This window comes from Eulemur rufifrons, chromosome 3 (assembly GCF_041146395.1).
Source record: "Eulemur rufifrons isolate Redbay chromosome 3, OSU_ERuf_1, whole genome shotgun sequence".
Lineage (NCBI taxonomy): Eukaryota > Metazoa > Chordata > Mammalia > Primates > Lemuridae > Eulemur > Eulemur rufifrons.
In genome coordinates, this window is record NC_090985.1 from 33,452,185 (window position 1) to 33,473,739 (window position 21,555).

At 40.5% G+C, this 21,555-nt stretch overlaps 1 protein-coding gene across 1 annotated transcript in view; it reads left to right on the forward strand.

Annotated features, from left to right (window-relative positions):
* The window catches only part of TMEM71 (transmembrane protein 71), a 50,187-nt gene that overhangs the window by 1,565 nt on the left and 27,067 nt on the right, over window positions 1-21,555 (forward strand). Inside the window, exons 3-5 of the mRNA XM_069465596.1 lie at window positions 4,548-4,760; window positions 6,819-6,991; window positions 20,965-21,150. Of these exons, the coding sequence (XP_069321697.1) occupies window positions 4,548-4,760; window positions 6,819-6,991; window positions 20,965-21,150 (572 nt within the window). The remainder of the gene's footprint in view (window positions 1-4,547; window positions 4,761-6,818; window positions 6,992-20,964; window positions 21,151-21,555) is intronic.

The window sequence follows — 21,555 nt, forward strand, 5'->3', positions numbered from 1 at the left end:
GGGCAGGTGTGAATTGTTTTTCTGGTGAGTGACACACCATTGAATACTGATAGATGGTTACGTTTTCTCAAATTGAGGTTCTCTTAAATGTGCTTTCTGTCTCATTTTACAAGAGCAAGAGGATTCTATACTAATGCACAAGTTGACCAAATTTTATGCTCCACTAAGACATGTAGATTCAAGACATTTTGTTCAAGTACTGCAATGGAGTCTCTTTTCTTTTCCTTTCTTTTTTTCTGACTCTCCTTTATTCCTTATGCTGACATCAGTTGGTGCTTCCCCTGGTATTTTAGGAAATGTTCCTGTAATATAAAAGGATCATGCATTGAATTTAAGACTAGGTTCTTTCTTGTAAATTCTAGGGCTCCTAATATTACCAAATGAATCAGCTAAAGATGAACAAATAGAACATGTGGAAAAAGCACATGTTTTAGAGTAGGATAGACTGGGGTTCATATCCTATCTCTGCCACTTACTAGCTGTATAAAATATCCAAGTAATTTGCCCTTCTGCACCTCATTTGTTTCTTGCTACATTGAGGATAATAATGATACTTAGCTTTTAGAGAGATTTGTGAAGGGTAAAGTACAAAGTGTGGGCCCAGACCCATGGTAAGTGCTCAATAAATAAAACTCATTTAAAATAGTATTTTAACACTAACTTGTGTGCATATATTAATTGCACGTAGACTTTTAAATGAAAAAAATATCAGAAATTCAGTAGTGCAGGAGGGAGATATATAGAAGGATGAGAGACATTTTGCAACCTATCAATGTGTAAATAATTATATAAAAATTTTTAAAAGGTCCTAATGATATTTGTCCCTTCACCAACCAGTCTATCATAGCAGGCATGAGATGTAGACTTTTTCAAGGCCTAGTTAGTAGCCTCACAAGATAATAAAGGGCTTTGTTTTTGGGCAGTTGAACAAGTGGCTGGGCTGTGGGTGGGGTTGGACTTCTGAAACCAATTGGGAAGGACCTACTCAAAAGAATCAGCTACTAGGATTATTGTAGTAGAATGAAGCAAGAGTCAATATCTAGAGATAATTTTGTTATTCACTCTAAGAGTTTGAGATTGTTGAGAGGAATCTCTTTTTAACTATAAGCCAAGTGTTGGAAAAGTGTCTTCATTTTGTTTATGACTAAGAGAGGAGGAACAAAGTTAGGGACATTAAAAAGGAATACTGCTGGGGGTTAGGGAGGCTGCAGGTGATAATTGTTGGATGTTGAAACCTCAGAGACTGGAGTGCAGATAGAAATACAAGTGCAGAACTCTGTACCCTCCTAAGCATCCAGCACATTATAGTTGCCCCATTACTTTTTGGGGACACAAAATGATGCAGAGGGAAAAAGTACTAGGGTAGAAGACAGAAGATTTGGATTCTCACCTTGCATCTCCCACCCATAAGTCTTGAGATCTTGAGCAATTAACATCCTACTGGAGTTTCCATTTTCTTATCTGTTAATAGGGTAACAATAACCAAAATGTGCCGATAAAGTAGGTCAGTGCATGTCTGGAAAGTAGTCTCTTCTGGTGTTGCCCAAATCTCAGATGTCTACTTGTACTACTCAATATTTTCATCAATGACTTAGATTAAGAAAACAGGCCAGGCGCGGTGGCTCATGCCTGTAATCCTAGCACTCTGGGAGGCAGAGGCGGGTGGATCACTCGAGGTCAGGAGTTCAAGACCAGCCTGAGCAAGAGTGAGACCCCATCTCTACTAAAAATAGAAAGAAATTATATGGACAGCTAAAAATATATAGAGAAGAAATTAGCCAGGCATGGTGGCACATGCCTGTAGTCCCAGCTACTTGGGAGGCTGAGGCAGGAGGATTGCTTGAGCCCAGGAATCTGAGGTTGCTGTGAGGTAGGCTGATGCCACGGCACTCTAGCCTAGGCAAGAGAGTGAGACTCTGTCTCAAAAAAAAAAAAAAAAAAGGAAAGAAAACATAGCTTCCAGTGATAACATTTTTGGATGACATCATGTAAAGATATTAAAAATGTTATATAATATAAATAAAATTCCTCAAAATTCTAAGAATGCAATCCTATGGGCTCATTCAAATTGTAGCCAACAGAGTTAGCTTATAGCACGTAGGCTATGAAAGGCATAGGCATTAATAACCTTCCATGAAATTATGACATTTATTATTTACATCAACCCTATGAGGTTGGTTTTGGATAATACTTATTGTACTGATTCCCATTTATAAGAAACTAAGCCTTGGAGAGAATAAATATTTAGCAAGAGGTAGAACCAGAATTGAAACCCAGGGTATAAACCTAGCTCTATCTAGGTGCCAAGTCTTTATTATATATTGACTTTCTAAGATAAAATTGGTTTGAAAGTCCAGAAGAGGGAAAGTATGACTAAATATATGGGTAAAAGACTAAAAATTGGCAATCAGTTCAGTAGTGTAACAACATGTTGGTGACTCGGGGGAAAAAGAGAAAAGAATCAAGCTGACGTGATTTAAGCATCATCCCTAAAGACATGGATTCTATAATGAAGGAGGTGATAGTCCCAATCTCCTCTTGACAGACACACACCTAAAAGCTTGGGCTCTATACTTGCCATGACACATTAAAGGGTGGTTTAAAAACTGGAAAATCCTCAGAGAAGAGTAGTCACACTATAATAGTGAAGGGATCAAAACCACATTGTGTCATACAAGGGTGAGTTAGATGAACTGGAAGACTTTCAGTATTGGTAAGAGAAGACCCAGAGAGGTTGTGAAATGTCTCCTCAAATAGCTGAATAACTCTCAAATGCAAGATGGAAGTGTCAGAAAAGGAAGGGAAAGAAGAGATGGAAGGAAGTAAACATTTATTAAGCACATACTATGTGCTGAGCACATTCTATTCATTTTCTTGTTTAATTGTCAAGACAACACCATAAAGGGAGATGATTGTATTTTCTCATTTTGCAGATAAAAATACAACCAGAGAGTCTAAATGACTGGATTAAGTTAACTCACTTAATCAGTGACAGAGTTGAAATTATAGGCTTAGGGTGAAATGACTCTAAATTCCATGTATTTTCCACTACACCATAGTCCATACACAGTGAAGGGTAGGGTGGCTTAGTATGTGTGTGGTCCTTATCACTGAAGGTGTACAAGCAGAGATGGGACAGTGTTTGTCAGAAATACAGCAGATGGGGTAAGCACAATTGGGTGTGGAGACATGACCATTAAAATTCCTCTGATTCTTAGAATCTATGATTCTCTGGAAACATATGCTCCTGATTTATATAATTGCATAGGATAAATGTATGTAGAATTTCTTTGAAAATATCAAGGTAAAGAGTATATGAGAGATATTACAGTACCAGTGGTATTGATTGACAAAAAACCACCCTAAGAATTTAAATATGTTCACACACTATTTTTTTAAAGACCAGATTTTCATAGCCTGTCATATGATTTCATGCAGCAACTACTATTGAATTTATTTATATATTGAACATGTATTACGCTCACAGCCCTGCCCTCCAGAAATGTATAAAATAATTATTGAGGCAGACATACAAACAAATCACAGTGATAGTTAGGGTATAGGGCAAAGAAAAATAATTTTTGTAGGAGAAGAGAGGGAAAAGCAAGTAGTTTTGCCTGAGGAAATAACATATTCTTTTCTCCAATATGGCTCTATTACTATTGCCACCAGGCTTTGACCAAACCTCATCTCAAGAAATTTTAAATTTCTGAAATATCTTCATAATAATTTTGGTTGCCTTTCAATTATAGGGGCATGTGATTTTTTTAGAGATGGGATCTTGCTATGTTGCCCCGGGCTACAGTGCAGTGGCTATTCATAGCCATGATCATAGGACACTGCAGCCTCAAACTTCCTGGGCTCAAGAAGCTCTCCTGCCTCAGCCTCCTGAGTAAATGGGACTGCATGCACATGCCACAACACCCAGCTCAGTGTGTTTGCTTTTTAAATCTAAGACACATACAGATCTACTCAAGGAATTATGAGACTTTCCTGGATATCAAATCAGAGAAGGAGACCATTTGTACAGCAAACCTAGAAGGAAATTTGCAAAGGCCAAAAAGATCTCTTTGACTACATGTTGTTCCCCCTATACCTTATATGTTTCTGGTGGCAGCATAGTTATAATTTCTCTATTACAGTGACAAGAATGAAGAGATAGAAACTGGAGGGCTATTCAGAGTAAAAGGGTGGAGGGGATTATGAGCTTCTAACATCTCAGAAAGGCTGCTTTGCAATTTTTCCATCCAAGAAAATAGACTAATGTCAAGAGTGTGGGTTCATCATATGGTGAAACTAATTAACCATAGTGTTTTCATCAAAGTTTAACACAGAAAGAAGCACTACAGATCCTCTAGTTCAGTGCTTTCACAGGTGGGAAGATGAAGCCCAGAAGGTTAAGAGAGACATTCTTAATGGTGGCAGAAGTAATTAATAGTCATGAATGCAAAGAGGTTGTTTTCCTTCACAGTAGGGAGACATGTGGTTTTCGTGTGACTGTATGTACTGGGTGGAGGTTTAAAGGACTTTCCTTTTTCCTTCTTTAGTTTTGCCTGTGATTTCCTGGATGGTGACAGTTCCTTTGAATGCTGCTCCATAGATCCCCTGACAGGCTCTCACTATACCTGTCGCCGAAGTCCCAGACTGCTCACCAACGGCTACTACATTTGGACAGAAGACAGTTTCCTCTGCGACAAAGATGGCAATGTAACTCTGAACCCTTCCCAGACCCGGGTTATGTACAAGGAGAATTTAGTCAGGTGAGTAGAGGATATTACATAGAAATACAAAGGGAAATAAGGGGAAGGGATAGAAATAAGAAAACAATCAAAATTAATGCAAGGATTAGGGTGCTAGGATAGAAATCTGCATAGGTGCCATGGTTGGGGTAGGGGAAGGAAGGGAGGCCTGTTTTACTCGAGGAATAGGTAAAAATAAGCTTCCTACAAATGATGATGACTGATTTGAATCTTGAAAAATGTAGGATGTTAGTTAAAATAAAAGTAGGAAAGAGGCATTCGGGAGAGAGAGCACAGGCATGGGGTTCTGAGAGACTCTGATACAACGTGGGGAATGGCAATCAGTTTGGTAGGGATGCAACTTAGGGTGGGAAGGCGTGCTCTGTGAGAAATAAGACTGAGATCAGAGGCAGGGGCTGGATGGAGGGGGTTAAATTTCAGGCTAAGGAGTTTGGGCATTATTTTGTAGATAAAGAGGATCCACTGATAAATTATCAGATTTAGTCTTATAAAGATAACAGTAATTGCAGTGTAGAAGACGGATTGTTGGAAGTGTGTATTTGTGAGCAGAGGGTGAATAGAATGGGAAAACTGAAGGCTTCCGTCCATGGATTGAAAGAAAGTCAGTAGCAAGGATAAAAGAGTTGGGGAAATGGATGAAAGGGACGGTAAAGAGATAGGACTCGGTCATTGTTTGAATGTGGGAGGTCAGCAAAGGGAGGACACTTGAATGAAACTTGGGACTCTGGCTTTGTCAACTGGATGTCTAGCAGGACCATTTAATAAGATCAGAAATAGGGGAGGCATATGCTTGGAGGAAAGGAGATGAATGTGTTCATTTTAGATCAGTGAATTTGGGCAATCATATTCATTTTCTTTTGCTTGAAAATCACCCGCATGCTGACTGTATCAGTCAGTCAACTATTAATATAATAACTGCAAACTTTCAGTGACATATAGCAATGAACACACACATGTTTGGAAGTCAGTTGGGGTAGGTTGATCTAGTCTGGACTAGGCTGACCTTGGTTAAATGTTGGAATCAAATATGTCCCACATAAGTCTTTTTCTTGGGACCAGCAAACATGAAGAATGTTCTTGCCACTGTACTCACATAAATGTGAGAAGACATGCCCCAACAGCAAGTACATGTCAAGTCTGTGTGTATCAATCTGCTAACTTCTCACTGGTCAGTTCAAGTCACATGGACAAGCTGAAGTAAGGGTCAGGAAAATACTCTCTATCCCTGTTGATGCATATTTCCTGAACAATAATTCAATTTACCACATTGGTAATGCCCAGACTTATACTAGGGGACTTCAAAAAGTTTGTAGAAAAATGGAATTAAAAGATAAAAATAAAATATAAACTTTATTTCTTAACATAAGCTCCATCAAGTTCAAGACACTTTGGTAAGTGATGATACCAGCCATTCGGTCCATCTCTAAAGAACTGAGTGTCTTAGAAATTTAACCACATCAATGCAGTCTTTCTTACATTATTAACTAAAGAAAAATGGGTCCCATCTAAAGATTTTTTGATATTAGAAAACAAAAAAGAAATTGAAAGGAGCCAAATCAAGACTCTAGAGTCCCATTCTTCCTCTGGGTTTGCAGCCTAGATATATCACTTACTAGCTGCATGACCTCAGCCAAGTAACTTAACCTCTCAGTGCCTGTTTCCTGATCTGAATAATGAAGGAATAATAGTATCTATCTTATAGAGCTATTTTGATAGAATAATGTGAATTAATCCATATAAAGCACTAAGAAGAATGCCTGGCACAGAATAAGCTCTATGAAAGCATTAACTGTGTCAGCATTATTCTTGTCTTTTTCCCATAGTAGATTGTGAACTTTTGCACACAAAAGTTTTGTCTTTTACAAATCTCAGTATTCTTAACATTGATCCATGGACCTTGCACACAGGAGAATTTTGAGAAATGTCTGTAGAATTAATGGAGTCAATGGACTTGGATTGTAGAGATGTACTCTGTGCACCAAGTCACTTTTGCTAGATTCTGTTTTGAACCCGAGGTGACTGCTATTCATTGTTCACTGTGCTTTCACTTCTCTCCAGGATATTTAGAAAGAAAAAGAGAATCCGCCATTCTCTTCCTTCTCTCTTCAACCTCAGTGCCTCTCAATCCTGGCTGCATGGGAGTTTCTTTGGTGATGTTGACTCTTCCCCAAGTGAGGATGTCTGGTTGGAAGGGGTCAGGAGTGTGGATACAGACCACTGCAATGGAAATGGTGAGTTTGAGCCTTCCTTTCCATAGTGAGACGTCATTTCCAAATGGGTAGTGGCAACCATGCGGTTCTGGACCAATGTTAAATCCAGAGATGACAGCTATTTTGATACAGAGATGGGCCATATTTTTAAAATTCACCTAAAGTTCTTCCCACACTACTTGTGTGATCAAAGTGCATATGTGTCCACGTCATGCAAATTACCCTAATTTAAATGTTTAAGTTATTAATTTGATTATACCAGAAAAATATTTGCACACCTCCAATGTATGTTTTCTGTACAGGATATAGCTGGAGAGAGGATTCTGGAGTCAGATTTAGAAGATCTGCATTAGAGAGAGTGTGCTGGGGTCAGGGTTTAATTCCCAGTCTTGGCACACTTGGATAGTATTTAACTTCGCTAAGTCTTCATTTTTAAAACAAGAGATATATATATATTTTTTATATGCATAATATATATTAAAAACTGTTGAAATATATAATATGTATATGTTAGATATATAATACATATTAATATAAATATAGATAAATATGTATATACATATATGTATATAAACACATTGATGGGAACTCAAAACATATTTTAAAGATTAAAATAGGAAAATGACTGTCAGGCATAGTTAAATGCCTGGTGCTCAATAAGTTGTAGTTATAATTATTTGTATTACTGCAATGGAAATGATAGATATTTACCGGGCACCTACCATTTCCCAGGCATGTGCTAGGTCTGGGGATACAAAGGTGAATGCAAGCAATGTAACTCCTATCTTCTTGGGTCTTAATGTTTACTGGGGGTGGGCTTCAGCCTTTGGTCAAATAATTGCACAAGCATGATATAATAATTGTGGTAAGTGCCATGAAAAAGTGTATATAATGAGGAATTTGACCCCTTTGGAAACTCAAGGAAGGCTTCTCCATGGAAGTGGCAATGGAGCTGAGAGCTAGACAAGGAGAGGGGGGTTTTCTGGGCAAAGAGGGAAGGCAAAAACATTCTGGATTGAGGAGACAAAAAAGGCTAGAGTCTGAGGAACCTAGTGAGCAGGTTTGCTGGGTGAGGGAAGACCACTGCATGTGTGGTTTGGAGCATGTCGAGTTTAAGCTCCTTTGGGACATCCAAGGGGCAATGTCAAGGTGGTGTGGATATTTGTAATCTGGAGCTCAGAGGAGGAATCTGAGTTAAAGTTATTCATCTGGGAGTCATCTCAGTCTAGGTGGTCACTGAAGCCTTGGAGTGGATGGGATGGATTAGGAAGAAGGCATAGAGTTGGCAGAAGAGAGAGCCTAGAATGGAACTCTGTGAACTCAAACATTGAATGGGTGAATACGGCAGAATAGCTTGCAGAAGAGATAGGAAGGAAGCATCTGGAGAGGTGAGTGGAAAACCAAGAGTGTTGTGTAATGACAGTCCAGGAACAATAGCAGCTCAGTGGCAAATCACACTAACAAGGTAAGTAGGATGGGCACTGAGAGTGTTTGTTCACTGGATTCATTGACCTGGAGATTATTGATGGTGGAGTGAAGGTGGCAGAAGATAACCAGGAATAGGGTGAAGAGTGGGAGGTGAAAAAATAAAGGCATATCCTGTAGAAGACTCTTTGATGTCTGCTGGGAAGGAGGTGGAGGCAAGTGAGAAGATTGAGTGAGCTTCTGCCACCTCCTCTTCCTCTTTCTCCTCCTTCTATCATCAATGGGGAAAATTTGAGCACCTGTCATTTCATCAACAGCAGGCCTAAAATAAAAGTAGGTTTGTATTAACAGATCTACTTACTTTGACATATTATTAATATATACTCATTTAATAGTCATTCTTTCATTTATTCATTCACTCGTCAAACTCACTGAGTACATGCTACGTGCCAGCCACTGTGCTAATCACATGTTCTTCAAAGCTGAACAAGACATGACCCTAACCTTGAGAAGCCCTGGTTTAAAACAGGTAGATAAATAATATTTGCAAATAATTTGAGTATAATGCCTGAAGCTCTGTAAGAGATTTATGAGCGATATGTGAAGAGAGTGCCAGTGGGTTCCTCAGGGGAGGCAGTGTTAACTCTGCCTGGAGGAGGCTGGAAAGTCTTCAGGGGGAGGCAACATCTGAGTGAGTCTTAAAGGATGAGTAGGATTGCTAGGCAGAGATGACCTAGAGTGATATTCCCAGCTTCCCCAGCCCATCTTCCTAACTGGAGGGAGGTCGGCTTTCTAAGACATAAATGTGGCCTTGTCACTCCTTAACAAAGCACACAAAGTCCTTTGAATATTTCTTAATTCTTCAACCAGAACTGGCCGCATAACTTACATGTCCAGTGCAAAATAAATTACAAGACCCCACATTCAAAAATGTTTAAGAATTTCACGTGTCGACAGCAGAGTGTTAAACCAAACATGAGACCCTTCTGAGCATGGATCCCTGTGTATGGCACTTGTTGACTGCCCATGTTGCTGGTCTTGTCTTCGACTCCATCTTCTTCCTTTTCCTTATGTGCATTTCACTCTGATCACACTGATCTGCTCTCAGTTTTTTGAAAGGACTGTGCTGTTCCACACAGCTATGGCTTTGCTAATGTTGCTCACTGTACTGGAATTCATTCATTCATTCATTTGGAAGATTTTTTGAGGATGAGCTCTGTGCCAGGCACCATTCTTTGCAGTGGACATAGTGGTGAATAAAACAGGCAAAACAACTTGTTCTCTTGAAACTTGCAGTTTTCTAGGGGGAGATAGACAATGGATAAATTATATGGCATGTTAAAAAGTGGCGAGTGGGATGAAGAACAATAAAGGGAAGTGATGGGGATTGTAAGTTTCAATAAGGTGATTGGGGAAGGCTTCCTGGAGGACTTTTAAGCATTGACTTAAAAGCAGGAACAAAAGAGCTGTGCAGACATCTGGGGGAGGAACAGTACAGGCAGAGGAAATGCTAGAGCAAAGGTTCTGGACTAGGAGCCTGTATGAGGCTGAGAGAGCAAGGGGGCCACAAAGGAAGAAGCTCAGAGATGTGGGTGTTGGGGAGGGTGCAAGTGGGGAAGGACAAGGACAGCTGTGGGGCCATTTCAAAGGTTTTGCTTTCTGCACAGAGCAAGAGGAGAAATCATTGGAGGATTTGGAGCCGAGGAAAATATGATTCAATTCACATTTGGAGAAGATAACTCTGGCTGCTGGGTTCAGATGAGATGTCAGGTACTAGGAACAGAAGCAAGAAACTGGCTTAGAGGCTGTTGGAGTAATTCAGGTGGGAGATTAATGGTGACTCGAACTAAGGTGATAGCAGGATGGTGGTGGGGAGTGATAGGATTCTGGATTTCTTTCAAAAGTAAAGCCAACAGGATTTGCCCATGTGGGCTGTGAGAGAAAGAGAGCTCAAGGGTGCTTATTATATGTTGAACACTTTACATTCTGTTTTTAAAAATGTTACCTTGTTTACACACATTACCTTATTTAAATATCCACAAAACTCCTGGGAAGTATATCATATTATTATATTTATTGTAATTATGATGAAACTGAGGTTCAGGGTTAAGTAAGTTGCCCAAGTTCATTTAGTTTATAAACAGCAGAGTTGCAATTCAACCTAGGTCTGTCTCATTTGAAAGTCCAGACTTTCTCTACTACCAGGAAAGGTTTTTTTCTCCTTTCCAAGGAGAAATCCAGCATGTATCTCATAGCCCAGCCCCAAAGTGCAAGTTAAAGGGGTCACATAATGCAATAATCTTATAATTTAAGTGTATACTAATTATATGCCTGCTATTTTTCTCAACCTGCTTCCTGGGAAAACGGCACAGATACCACATTTTTTTTTTCGGTAATGTGTAATACTAGATTAGTTTCAAAACTACAATAAGTGCTTGTTAAATGAGGAAACAATTCCTTATATGATTAATTAAATTGAGTGTATTTTAGTTCCCCACAATAACAAGCATGTATCAGCAGGATAAGGAAAGGAGAAAGAGACAGGAACACAGGGGACAGAACTGGAAGGATAGACGGGAGACATTTGAAGAGCCTTCTGTGCCATGTCGAGGAGTTTGGGTTTTATCTAATGATCTAAACAATCAAAAATGCTTATCTAAAGCAGGGCAATAACAGAATCCGATATTGATTTTCCAAATTACCCTTGCAGTGGCATGATGTGAGGATTGGATGAAGAGTAGTTCATGGGAACTTAGAGGCAATTAAAACCAACAAGCACCCTAAGGAAGTGGCTCTGGAAATAAAGGGAGGGAAAAATTTAAAGAATATTTTTCAAGGTAGAATCGACATATTGGTGATAGATTGAATGGAGTAGTGAGAAAGTAAGGGGAATCAAAGAAAATAGACTTGTTTAATTTGGAAGACTGCCTGAAAAATTCTACCATTCACCAAGGGCTGGAAGATACTACGGCAGAGTGGGGAGGAGAATGAGCTTTTGAGCTGGATGAACCTTCATTTAAGTCCTGGAACCACCTTTTGATACCTGAGTGTTCTTTTGCAAGTTAATTAACCTCTCTGATCCTCCAGTTTTTCATATCTAAAAGAAGAAAAATAATTGCATATAGAATTGTTGTCAGGATAAAATGCAATAATTCATAAAAAGTACCATATCAACACAGAGGCTGCTATCCTGCTTAAGGTAAATTAGCTCTAAAAAGGTGAAGAAGAACAGATTGGGGTCAGAGAAAGAGACAATGAATTCTATTTCACATGGGTTGAATATGAGGTACCTACAGGAAATAGATGACCAATAGAGGTTAGGAAATGTGAGAAAGGAGTTCAGGAGTAAGGAAGGATCTAGAGGTGTCGATTTGGAAGCCAACCTGAGAAGCAATAGAGTTCTTTGGAATAAAGGAGTGTACTTATGGAAAACAAGGGAATGAGCAGAAAGGAGAGTCAAGAAAGAAATTCAGGAGGTTGAACAGAAACCCCAGTAGTCTCAACCCTTAACAGCAGAGAGTGCCAGGGGCCAGCTCACTTTCAACAAATCCACATGTCATGTCATCACTTCTCTCCAAACCCATTTTCCAGAGGTGGAAGCTAAGGTGCATTAAATGCTTTACACGAGGCCACACACCTAGAGCAAGCAGCACAGCCAGGATTGAAAGCTCAGACTCTGAGTGTGCATTCTTAATCACTTGGTCACATGGGGACAAGGCTCTTTGGAGGAAAATTTCTCATTCAAGGAACCAGAAGAGTGTGGTGTTATGCAAGAAAAGAATATACAGAAATGGCTAATGGCATATAGCTTGATAAAGAAGTCAATTCAATTATTCTGTAGCCTTAAAGAAGTCTCTGGTAAGTGCGTTATGCATGGAAGCCTCACTCAGAAGGCAAAGGAGAGGACATCTCTCTTACTCTCCCTGACAGATTGGCACAAATACTGACAATAATAATAAGGAGCTCCCATTACTTTTCAATTGAGATATAGTTCACGTTCCATAAAATTTACCATTTTAATGTGTACAATTCAGTGATTTTTAGTACAGTCACAAGGTAGTTTACTTTCTAATTCCAGAACATTTTCATCACTCTGGAGAGAAATCCCATACTTATTAGCAGTCATTCCTTATTTTCCACCAGCTCCTGACAACCATTAATCTATTTTCTGTCTCTGTGGATTTGCCTAGTCTGGACTCTCATTATTTTTTTTAAACAATTTTAATTAAAGTATTGTTGCTAAAGTGGAAAATGTGATGTTTTGATATGCGTATACATTGTGAAATGGTTAAATCGAGCTAATTGTCATATCCATCACCTCACACATTTACCATTTTTTTTGTGGTGAGAACATCTAAGAACTACTCTCTTAGCAATTTTTGAGTATACAATCTATGGTCATTAACTACAGTTACCATGCTATACAATAGACCTCCAGAACTTTTTCATTCTTTCTGACTGAGACTTTATACCCTGTGACCAACATCTCTCCATCCCTACTCTCTGAGGCTGCCTTGTCCTCTCAGTGGTTAATGCTGCTTGCAGAAATGGCTTACTTAGGCCTACCTAGCATGTGCTCTTTCACGTGTCCATCCATTGATTCCAGACTGGTTTTGTGGAGCAACTCGGCAAGTCTATTCCCAGTTCTAAAGCAATGTTTACCAAAGTGAGGGATGGACAAGGAAATGCCTCTAGGACACAGCAGAAATGAACAGGGAATCACACAGTGAGAGAGAAGGTGTGGCTCCCTTTCCAATCCCCTTACAATCCTGATAAAACCAAGAACATAAGCTAAGTTTAAGGCTTCGGGGGCTTTCAGACTCTCTAATACTTGCTACTTTTTCTTTTAACAAAGCTCTTTTTAACAAAAAAACAGTATCAGAGCTTTCTGCTACACTAGTATTTCATCCAAATTGAATAAAGTTACATTTTCATTGTACTTATTTTTACATTCACTTTCTGTTTAGGACATTTAAGTGATTAATACAAAATTACCTGTAAAGTAACAATCTAAAATGAGACAATTTGAGGACAATACTAAATGGCTAAGAGCAAGCAGTTTCCAAGATATGGCAAAAATCAAGAAAATGATGCTTGGATGACTAAAGTTTGGGAATCACTGTTCTAAAGGCAGTATTTCACAGTTTTTGGAAATTAATATCTAATTTTTCCATAGCTGCCTCTTCAAAATACGTCCAATTTTATAGCAATTGGGCCACAGCAATGCTGCATGCACATTAGGTATCTTATTAAAATTCTCATGGTTTCCAAATACTTTCTAAATATAACAAATCAAACCAGCCCCCTCCAAAATCAGTAACTAGCCAACCTGGATGCACAGAGGACTTTGAACATCTCTCATCTCTACTGTCAATGGTAATCAAATGTTCCCCAGACTTCTTGTTTTCCGGATTTACTCAAGCAAGGCCCCATGACTTTTACCAGCAATTTATTTTTCTCTGGAAATGCCTAGTTAGAAGACTCCAGAAGAAATCAAAATTAAATTGTTTTGCTGTTTTCTCTCTATGCAATGGATGCAATCAAACTTTACTTCCCCTGATTTTCTCTTGCTTCATTTTTAGGCAAGAGAGGATTTTTGCCTGTTTTGTTTGTCCTCGGTTCACCCCTTCCCCAGCTGTGTTGACACCTTTCCTCATTAGTTGCAATTCATGCTTTAGCCATGGCATTTTGCAGCTCCCCAGACCCCAATACTGCAATTCAGGATGTGTTCCCAGAGCCTGTGAGTCATACTGGAAGGGAATGAGCATTCACACAGGGAGGACTGAACAGGACTTTCTGGTTCTGTTTCTGCAGCCCTGGAAAAGGCAAGATGACCCCAGGCAAGTCACCTGAGCTTGAGGTCCTCAGTTTTCTCTAGAACTAATGCCTTGTCCATAAATATCTTTGGTGGCAACATCTGTATGTGGCTTTGTGCTTCTCTCTGTAACAAATAATGCACATTTTACATGCAAAGATATGGAAGAGGTGCTTGGAAGATACAGAGTCTTCCCAATAGAAGTCAACTACCTTGAATTTAAAAAATCAGGCAAAACAGAATGAAATTAATATATTCAAATCGAACACAATGAAAGCTATTTGCTAAAATGTTTTCTGCATCATAATTCTTTCATTTAGTATTAAGGTTGGAGAAAAAATTTAATGTCAGTTAGGAAAAATGTGAGTTGGAGGCAAATTAGGTCTTTTCAGAAATGAAAAAACTCCTTGATCATTTTTGTAAACCACTTTTTTTGTGGCTTCCCTGTTGAATGCTATCCTTTCTTTCAAAAATTCTGTGTAAAATTTCCAGTATTCCACACAGGATATATTTTTTATTTCATCCAACTCCCAGTGGCAAAGCTGTAAGTTCAACCGGGCAGCCTTGGGAAATAGCACAGGGATCTTCTAAATGTTGTTGCAGTCTAGTCCACATCTCCCTGGATCGTAGCTGAGAGCCACTCATGAATGCATAATTAGCCATGAAGGTTCCCTGCTCTTTGTCACTTCCACATTAATTTGATCATTTAGCCTCCTTTTTCGTTTAACAGCTCTACTGAGGCATAACTGATATACAAAGAACTGCACATATTTCATGTATACAATTTGATGTGTTTGGACGTATGCAAACACTCATGCATGATAGCATCACCACAATCAAGGTAATAGACATATCTAACACCTCCCAAAGGTTCTTTGTGTCCCTTTGTGTATGTATGTGTGCTGTTCAGTATATTTATCACGAGAGCTTAATAAGTACCATATTGTTAACTATGGACACTATGTTGCATGGCAGATCTCTAGAACACATCCTTCCAGCATAACTGAAACTATATCCATTGGACAGCAGCTCCTAATTTTTCCTACCCTCAGCACCCCAGATCCTGGCAACTAGTATTTTTTTCTATGCTTCTATAAGTTTGTCTATTTTAGAGACCTCATAGAAGTGGAAGCATGTAGTATATATTCTTCTGTGACTGGTTTGTTTCACTTAGCACACTGTCCTCCCCGTTTATCCATGTGGTTGCAAAGGACATTATTTCCTTCCTTCTTTTAAGACTGAGTAACATTCCATTGTACGTATATAGCTCATTTTCTTTATCTCATTCATCTGTAGATGGACGCTTGAGTTGTTTCCACATCGTGGCTCTTGTGCACAGTGCTGCAATGCACATGGTCCAGAACCTCCTCTGCAGCCTGGTCGTTCCTGGGGGATCTGTATGTTTCACGTTCTGCTCCTTCCTTTCTCCCTGGCAACCAGCAGGAATGCTACCACAGACTGCTTTGTCAAGTGGCCGAAAGTTAAGGGAAGGACGATGTGAGGAAACCTGCAGGGCTGTTGCAATGCCCCGGTCCAAAAGCACCAGCTCAGTGGCTCAGTCTCCAGGCTGAGTGGGACCACCAGCCTGGGCAAGGAGGCCACACCCCTCACCTGAACTCTCAGTGTTAGGTGGGCCCCAGCCTCCATGGGGGTGAAAAGTGACCCACTGACTCTATGGTTACTGGAGCCCTGTTATAACAAGCCCAGCTTAGATTTTGCGTGTAGCAATGTCACATGTGTTAACCTCGCACCCTTCCCTGGAACTCTCCACTCATTAACACAGTGAGACTTACTGAGTGCTAACTATGAGCTGGATACTAATTGCTGGTGTCTGGGACAGATGAGGTGACCTTTTCCTCATGGAGATTTTAGTCAAGTCAGGGAGGTGACATTAAGCAAAAATCATATAAATTACATATTCTATAGTCTGTGTTTGTGTAATAATTATAAAATCATAAATTGCGATATGTCCTATGAAGGCAGAAAGCAGGTGTTTTGACGAGAGTAAACACAGCAAGGAAAAAGCAGACACATGATCCCTACTTTAAACACTTACCAGAGTCGTTCAAAGAAGTCCAGTGATCAAGACACTGTGTACGGTTCGGTCTGCTCTCTCAATGACAAGGTTTCTCAACCTCACCATTATTGATATTTTGGGCCAGATGATTTTTCACTGTGGCAACTCTCCTGTACATTATAGGATGTTTAGTAGCATCCCTGGCCTCTGTTCACTAGATGCCCGCAGTACCCTTCCCTCCACCCCAAGTTGTGACAACCAAATATGTCTCCAGATATTACCAAATGTCCCCTGGAAGGAGAATCCTGCCCCCATTAAGAGCCACTGTTAATAAACACCCCAAGTATCTCTTGGAGTTCCACAGCTGCTCAGCTCCTGAAATGGAGAACTAGGAATTTCTCAAAGCTCTCACTGTAGAGTGAGAATTTTAGCACACAAAGCTTCTCATGTGACATTCATGCTCAAAATTCTTTAATGCCTCCACATTGCCCACAAATCTTAGCTCCAGAGTGTGACATAAGGCCCTTCATGATTTGGCCTCTTCCCAGTAGTTCAGCCACAATCGTCTCTTGGGACTCCCCAACACACACTCCTGTATAGCCATATTAGAGAACTCGCTCCCCTCTCCTCGTCCTCTTCCTCCCCGTCCTCCTCTTGCCTCTGCCTGGCCTCTCCTCTTCCTGCTGCCTCTCTGGAAGAACTCCTACTCACCCTTCAGGTTCCCACTTAAGTACTGCCTCCTCTGAAAAGCCTCCCTGGATTCCCTCAGACAGACTCAGCCTCCTTCCTAGACTCCCACTGGGCAACTCTTGCCAGCCTTTATCACGGCAATGACCTCATTGTATTCCAGTTGCTCACTTGCATGTCTGTCCCCCTCCAGACCACGAGTAGGGCACAGCAGTATCTAATTTGACTCAGTTCCTCCAGCTCCTCGCACAATGCAATGTGTGCGATATATACAATAACTCTGCATTGAATGAATAAATATTAATAGATCTGCCTGGCCTGTATCCAGGCAGATTTTGCCTACTCTTCTACTCTTGCTCCATTTCCCCACATCCTCTGGCATGAGGTCTTCTCTGGGGATGTCACCTGTTGGCTGCCTCAGTCATTCCTCCTAGCTGGTACCTTTCCTTAATCATTTTATGCTCCAGACATCCTGTTGCAGAAGTTAAAGCAGAGGAACTCTTGCTATTTATCAACTGGAGCTGCTAAGATTCTCCTGCTTCTTTCTCTTGAAATTTCTCTTAAACTGTAAAAATAACCTTGACTCCTTCATTTCTTCTCCTCTGCTCTTTTGTCCTTGTCTCTAAACCCTCAGGAGCTGTGACTATTCCCCACTACAGGTCGTTTGTCTTTCCCAGAGACCCTGTTGCTATGTGTATTCAGCTCTGCAAAAGGGTGGCAGAGGCCACAGTCCTTTCACTCCCCTGGGACACTTTCTAGAGGAAGGGACCTTGTTGCACAGTGAAGCCAAGGGAATAAAGCAGCCATGTGAGATAAACACTGTGTCTAGAAATGTCTAGAAACAGATTAAGGAATCCTTCATGGTATAGCAATTTTGTATATATCCAATTCAAAGTCAAAAATTCCCTTTCCCAAGGTCAAGTAATAAGCTCCTTTTATTATAGGTTGTTAAATTCTTAAGAATCCCTTCCACCTTGAAACATGCCTTTGATGACAGCTGGCATCCGCCCCTATCACCATGGAGTTGACTATCCATTTGGTCATAGAACTGGGGAGTATATCTATTATAATCCCTGTTCATGATAGACGTCCCAGTTCCCTCCTTCTTTTTTTTTTTTTTTTTTTTTTTGAGACAGAGTCTCACTCTGTTGCCCAGGCTAGAGTGAGTGCCGTGGCGTCAGCCTTATCTCACAGCAACCTCAAACTCCTGAGCTCAAGGGATCCTCCTGCCTCAGCCTCCGGAGTAGCTGGGACTACAGGCATGCACCACCATGCCCGGTTAATTTGTTCTATATATATTTTTAGCTGTCCATATAATTTCTTTCTATTTTTAGTAGAGATGGGGTCTCACTCTTGCTCAGGCTGGTCTCGAACTCCTGAGCTCAAACGATCCGCCCACCTCGGCCTCCCAGAGTGCTAGGATTACAGGCGTGAGCCACCACGCCTGGCCTCTCCTTCTTTACTATGTGTCAGGATGTCTGCATTTTTTCCTTGTCTCATGCAATTATCACAACACTGTGACAGTAGACGCCATTGTCCTATTTTACAGATGTAGAAACTCAGGGTTAGAAAAACGAAGCAAATTGCCTACATTACTATTACTAGGATTCATGTTCCAATCTTTTTGAAGCCTAAGTCCTCAAAGTTTCCACCAAACTACATTTTATCTCTTTTTAACACATGATGTCTATTTACATGTATTCCCTATCCATGAGCAGTGTCCTCCTTACTGCCTCCTGCTGGTGGCTCGTGTGCATGCACAAACACCCACCCGCCTACACACACACACCCCTACACACACCCCCCCGCTAGGATTTAACCTCATTTGAGGAACTGTCTGTGTCTTAATCTCCCATGTATCCCTCCCATCTAGCTAAGTGTCCTACAGTGTATGAGTTTGGTAAATATTTATCCAGTTGATTTGAGTATTTCCCTTAGTTATGAAGGTAAGACTCACATGGGACATAGAAAGTAAAAATAAAGGGATAATATGGGTGGAAAAAAATTAGAGTTTATAGATCCCTTTCATAGTTACCCCAAAGTAAAGCAAATTAGAGCAATTTCTCCAAACACCATACTCACTGCTCAATGCTTAAAGCCAGGCGGTAACCTCACAGCCACCCAATCATGTCCCAGGGCAGGACCATCCTTTCCGCAAACACCATATTTATTCTCTGTACCCTTGGAAGATCATCTCCCTGTGTAATTTACAGCTGTGGAAGGTGAGCTCATGTCCCTTGGGCTTTATCTGAGGAAATCTGTGCAGATTGGGCTAAGAATGTATTTCTATACAGAGCTTTTACATTGGCTTCTGGCAGACAGCACAGGGCTAGTACCAGCCTGAGACTTTTTAAAATATTGACTTTTCAGATTAGTATACATTTTAACTTAAAACTACTTATAAAATGTTAGAGGAGAACTTTTCCTGCCACTCACTGCCTAAGCCAAAACAGATAAGCTTTCATGCCCTCTCCTGGAAATAGCAGATTTTTTTCCCCCCTAGCCTGTCTTTTCATTAGGGAAATAACATTTTGAATCTCTGCAGGGATTCAGTTTCAACTTTCTTCCTCTCTTGAGACCAAGGCCTTTTCTCTTTCCCTATAGTGCTATTTAAACCACAGCCCTCTGGTTACTATGGCTTCTCTAAGTCCCCCCTCCACCCATCAGAGCAGCCCTAGCTACAGTTCATGTTTAAAGTTCTAGGTTTCCTAGCCATGGCTTCTGGGACTAGCCCTTTCTTTTGAGCTCAGCCACAGAGTTAAAAAACCTTTGATGGGTATGTGCAGTGTTTTAGACACCAGCCTAGGAAACACCTATATCCCAAGGCAGGACTTCTGGCTACTCTTTCCGAGTAGCTTTGCCTGCAAGTCAGGGAACTCTAAACTGGCTCAAATTCTTACCAAAGGGCACAGGAACAAAGTTAAACCTTGAGTGCATATCACACAGATCACCAAAGACAGAACCAAGAGAATTTCTAGGCATAGTTATTCCAGATGGACCAAATGGGAGACTACCAGTGGTTGAGTCAAAGGTACAGTGCTTAACTTTCCCTGTGGTTGAAAGACATTTTTAACAATTCGTCCTTTCCAATGAAGCTTTCACTTGGGGAGTTTTGGACTCTTTCATTCCTGACTCAAGTCAAGAATCAAAGATTAATTATCATTATTTGGTTACCTCACATTGAAGACGTCAATTTTCACTAGGAGTTATCTTAGCATGTTTAAAACTTGATATTGCATGCATGCTTTTGAGATGAACTCAACTGTTTTTTGGAGAGAATGTCAGGTTAATTTTAGGGCCAGTAAAATATATTTGTGTATGAGCCATCATAGAAGAAAATGGGCCCATGTTCTTGAAACTACGTATGTATAAAATAGTCTCTTTGAATGAAAAATATATGTAAATGGATGCTTGCTATGTTTTGTCTAGCATTCCAATGTATTTTATAGAGGAAGAATTTCCTTCATGACACTAATTACAAGATATTTTCTCCCCTGCCCCACCCCCACCAGAATGTAAACCAAAGGAAAGCAGGGACCTCAGTCTAATCCACCATTGTATCCCAGCAGCTAGGTCAGTTTCTGATACATTGTCACATTCAATAAATATTGAATGAATGAATAAATGAATCAGAAGTAGAAGAAGGAGTTGACTCTGCTCTAAAGTTTGGTGCTATAAAGAAATGAGGCTCATATACCCACTACGCATCCTTTAAATCCATTCATACAACCCTAACATCACTTGGGGGTGCCTCTGGCCTCTATTTCTGCATTGTAGATACTTCTCTTCAACCTTCAAAGACAAGGACAATTGAAACGTCATCTCAGCCAGACATCTTTCTCCCATCCTCCTCCAATAGTGTATCGGTGTTACTATTGTTGTGGTTATTAGGGACCACGCATTGAACAGTCCCTGAACACCAGGGATGCATGCACGTGAGTGTGTACAAGCGTGTGCACACACACACACACACACACACGCGCGCGCACACACACACACACGCGCGCGCGCACACACACACACATTATGAACCTTCTGCTTTTCCAGGAGGTGATGTTGACTGTTTTTCTCTGACTGATGCCTGGGAGCCAGAGATGCCGAATGCAGAGACTGTGGTAACCTTCTCCTCCAGCCACATCGTATCTCAGCCTGCCAGGGAAGAGTCCCACGATTCTTCGCTTCAGTCCGGGTTGGTGGCGTCTGAACATTTCCAAGAGAACATTTGGGATCGTTCAAGTGAGTTCAGGTTTTTTGTTTTATTCTTTAATCTTTGCCACACCCAAAGAATCCTTCCTTTCGGGGCCTGAGGATGACTTAGAGATGACTAATGTGCTCTTAGGAACTGGTATGGACCTGTGTGAGGGGGGGAGGACACGGGGCCTCTGCCAGAGCCCATGTGTCACCTTTGCAGGGGAGATGACTGCCTTTGGGGGTCATCTGTGCACTGGGTCTGTGGTGTTTTATTTTTTAAAAATCCTGAAAACATTTGGTAAAATGTTAGGCTTTAATAAAGCAGAGTAGAGGGTACATAGGTGTCTACTATTTTGCTCTTAATATTTAGCTGTGTGTTTGACATACTACATAAGAAGAAGAAAAAGAAAGAAAGCAAAGAAGAAAAGAACACTTTTTTTATTATTAAAA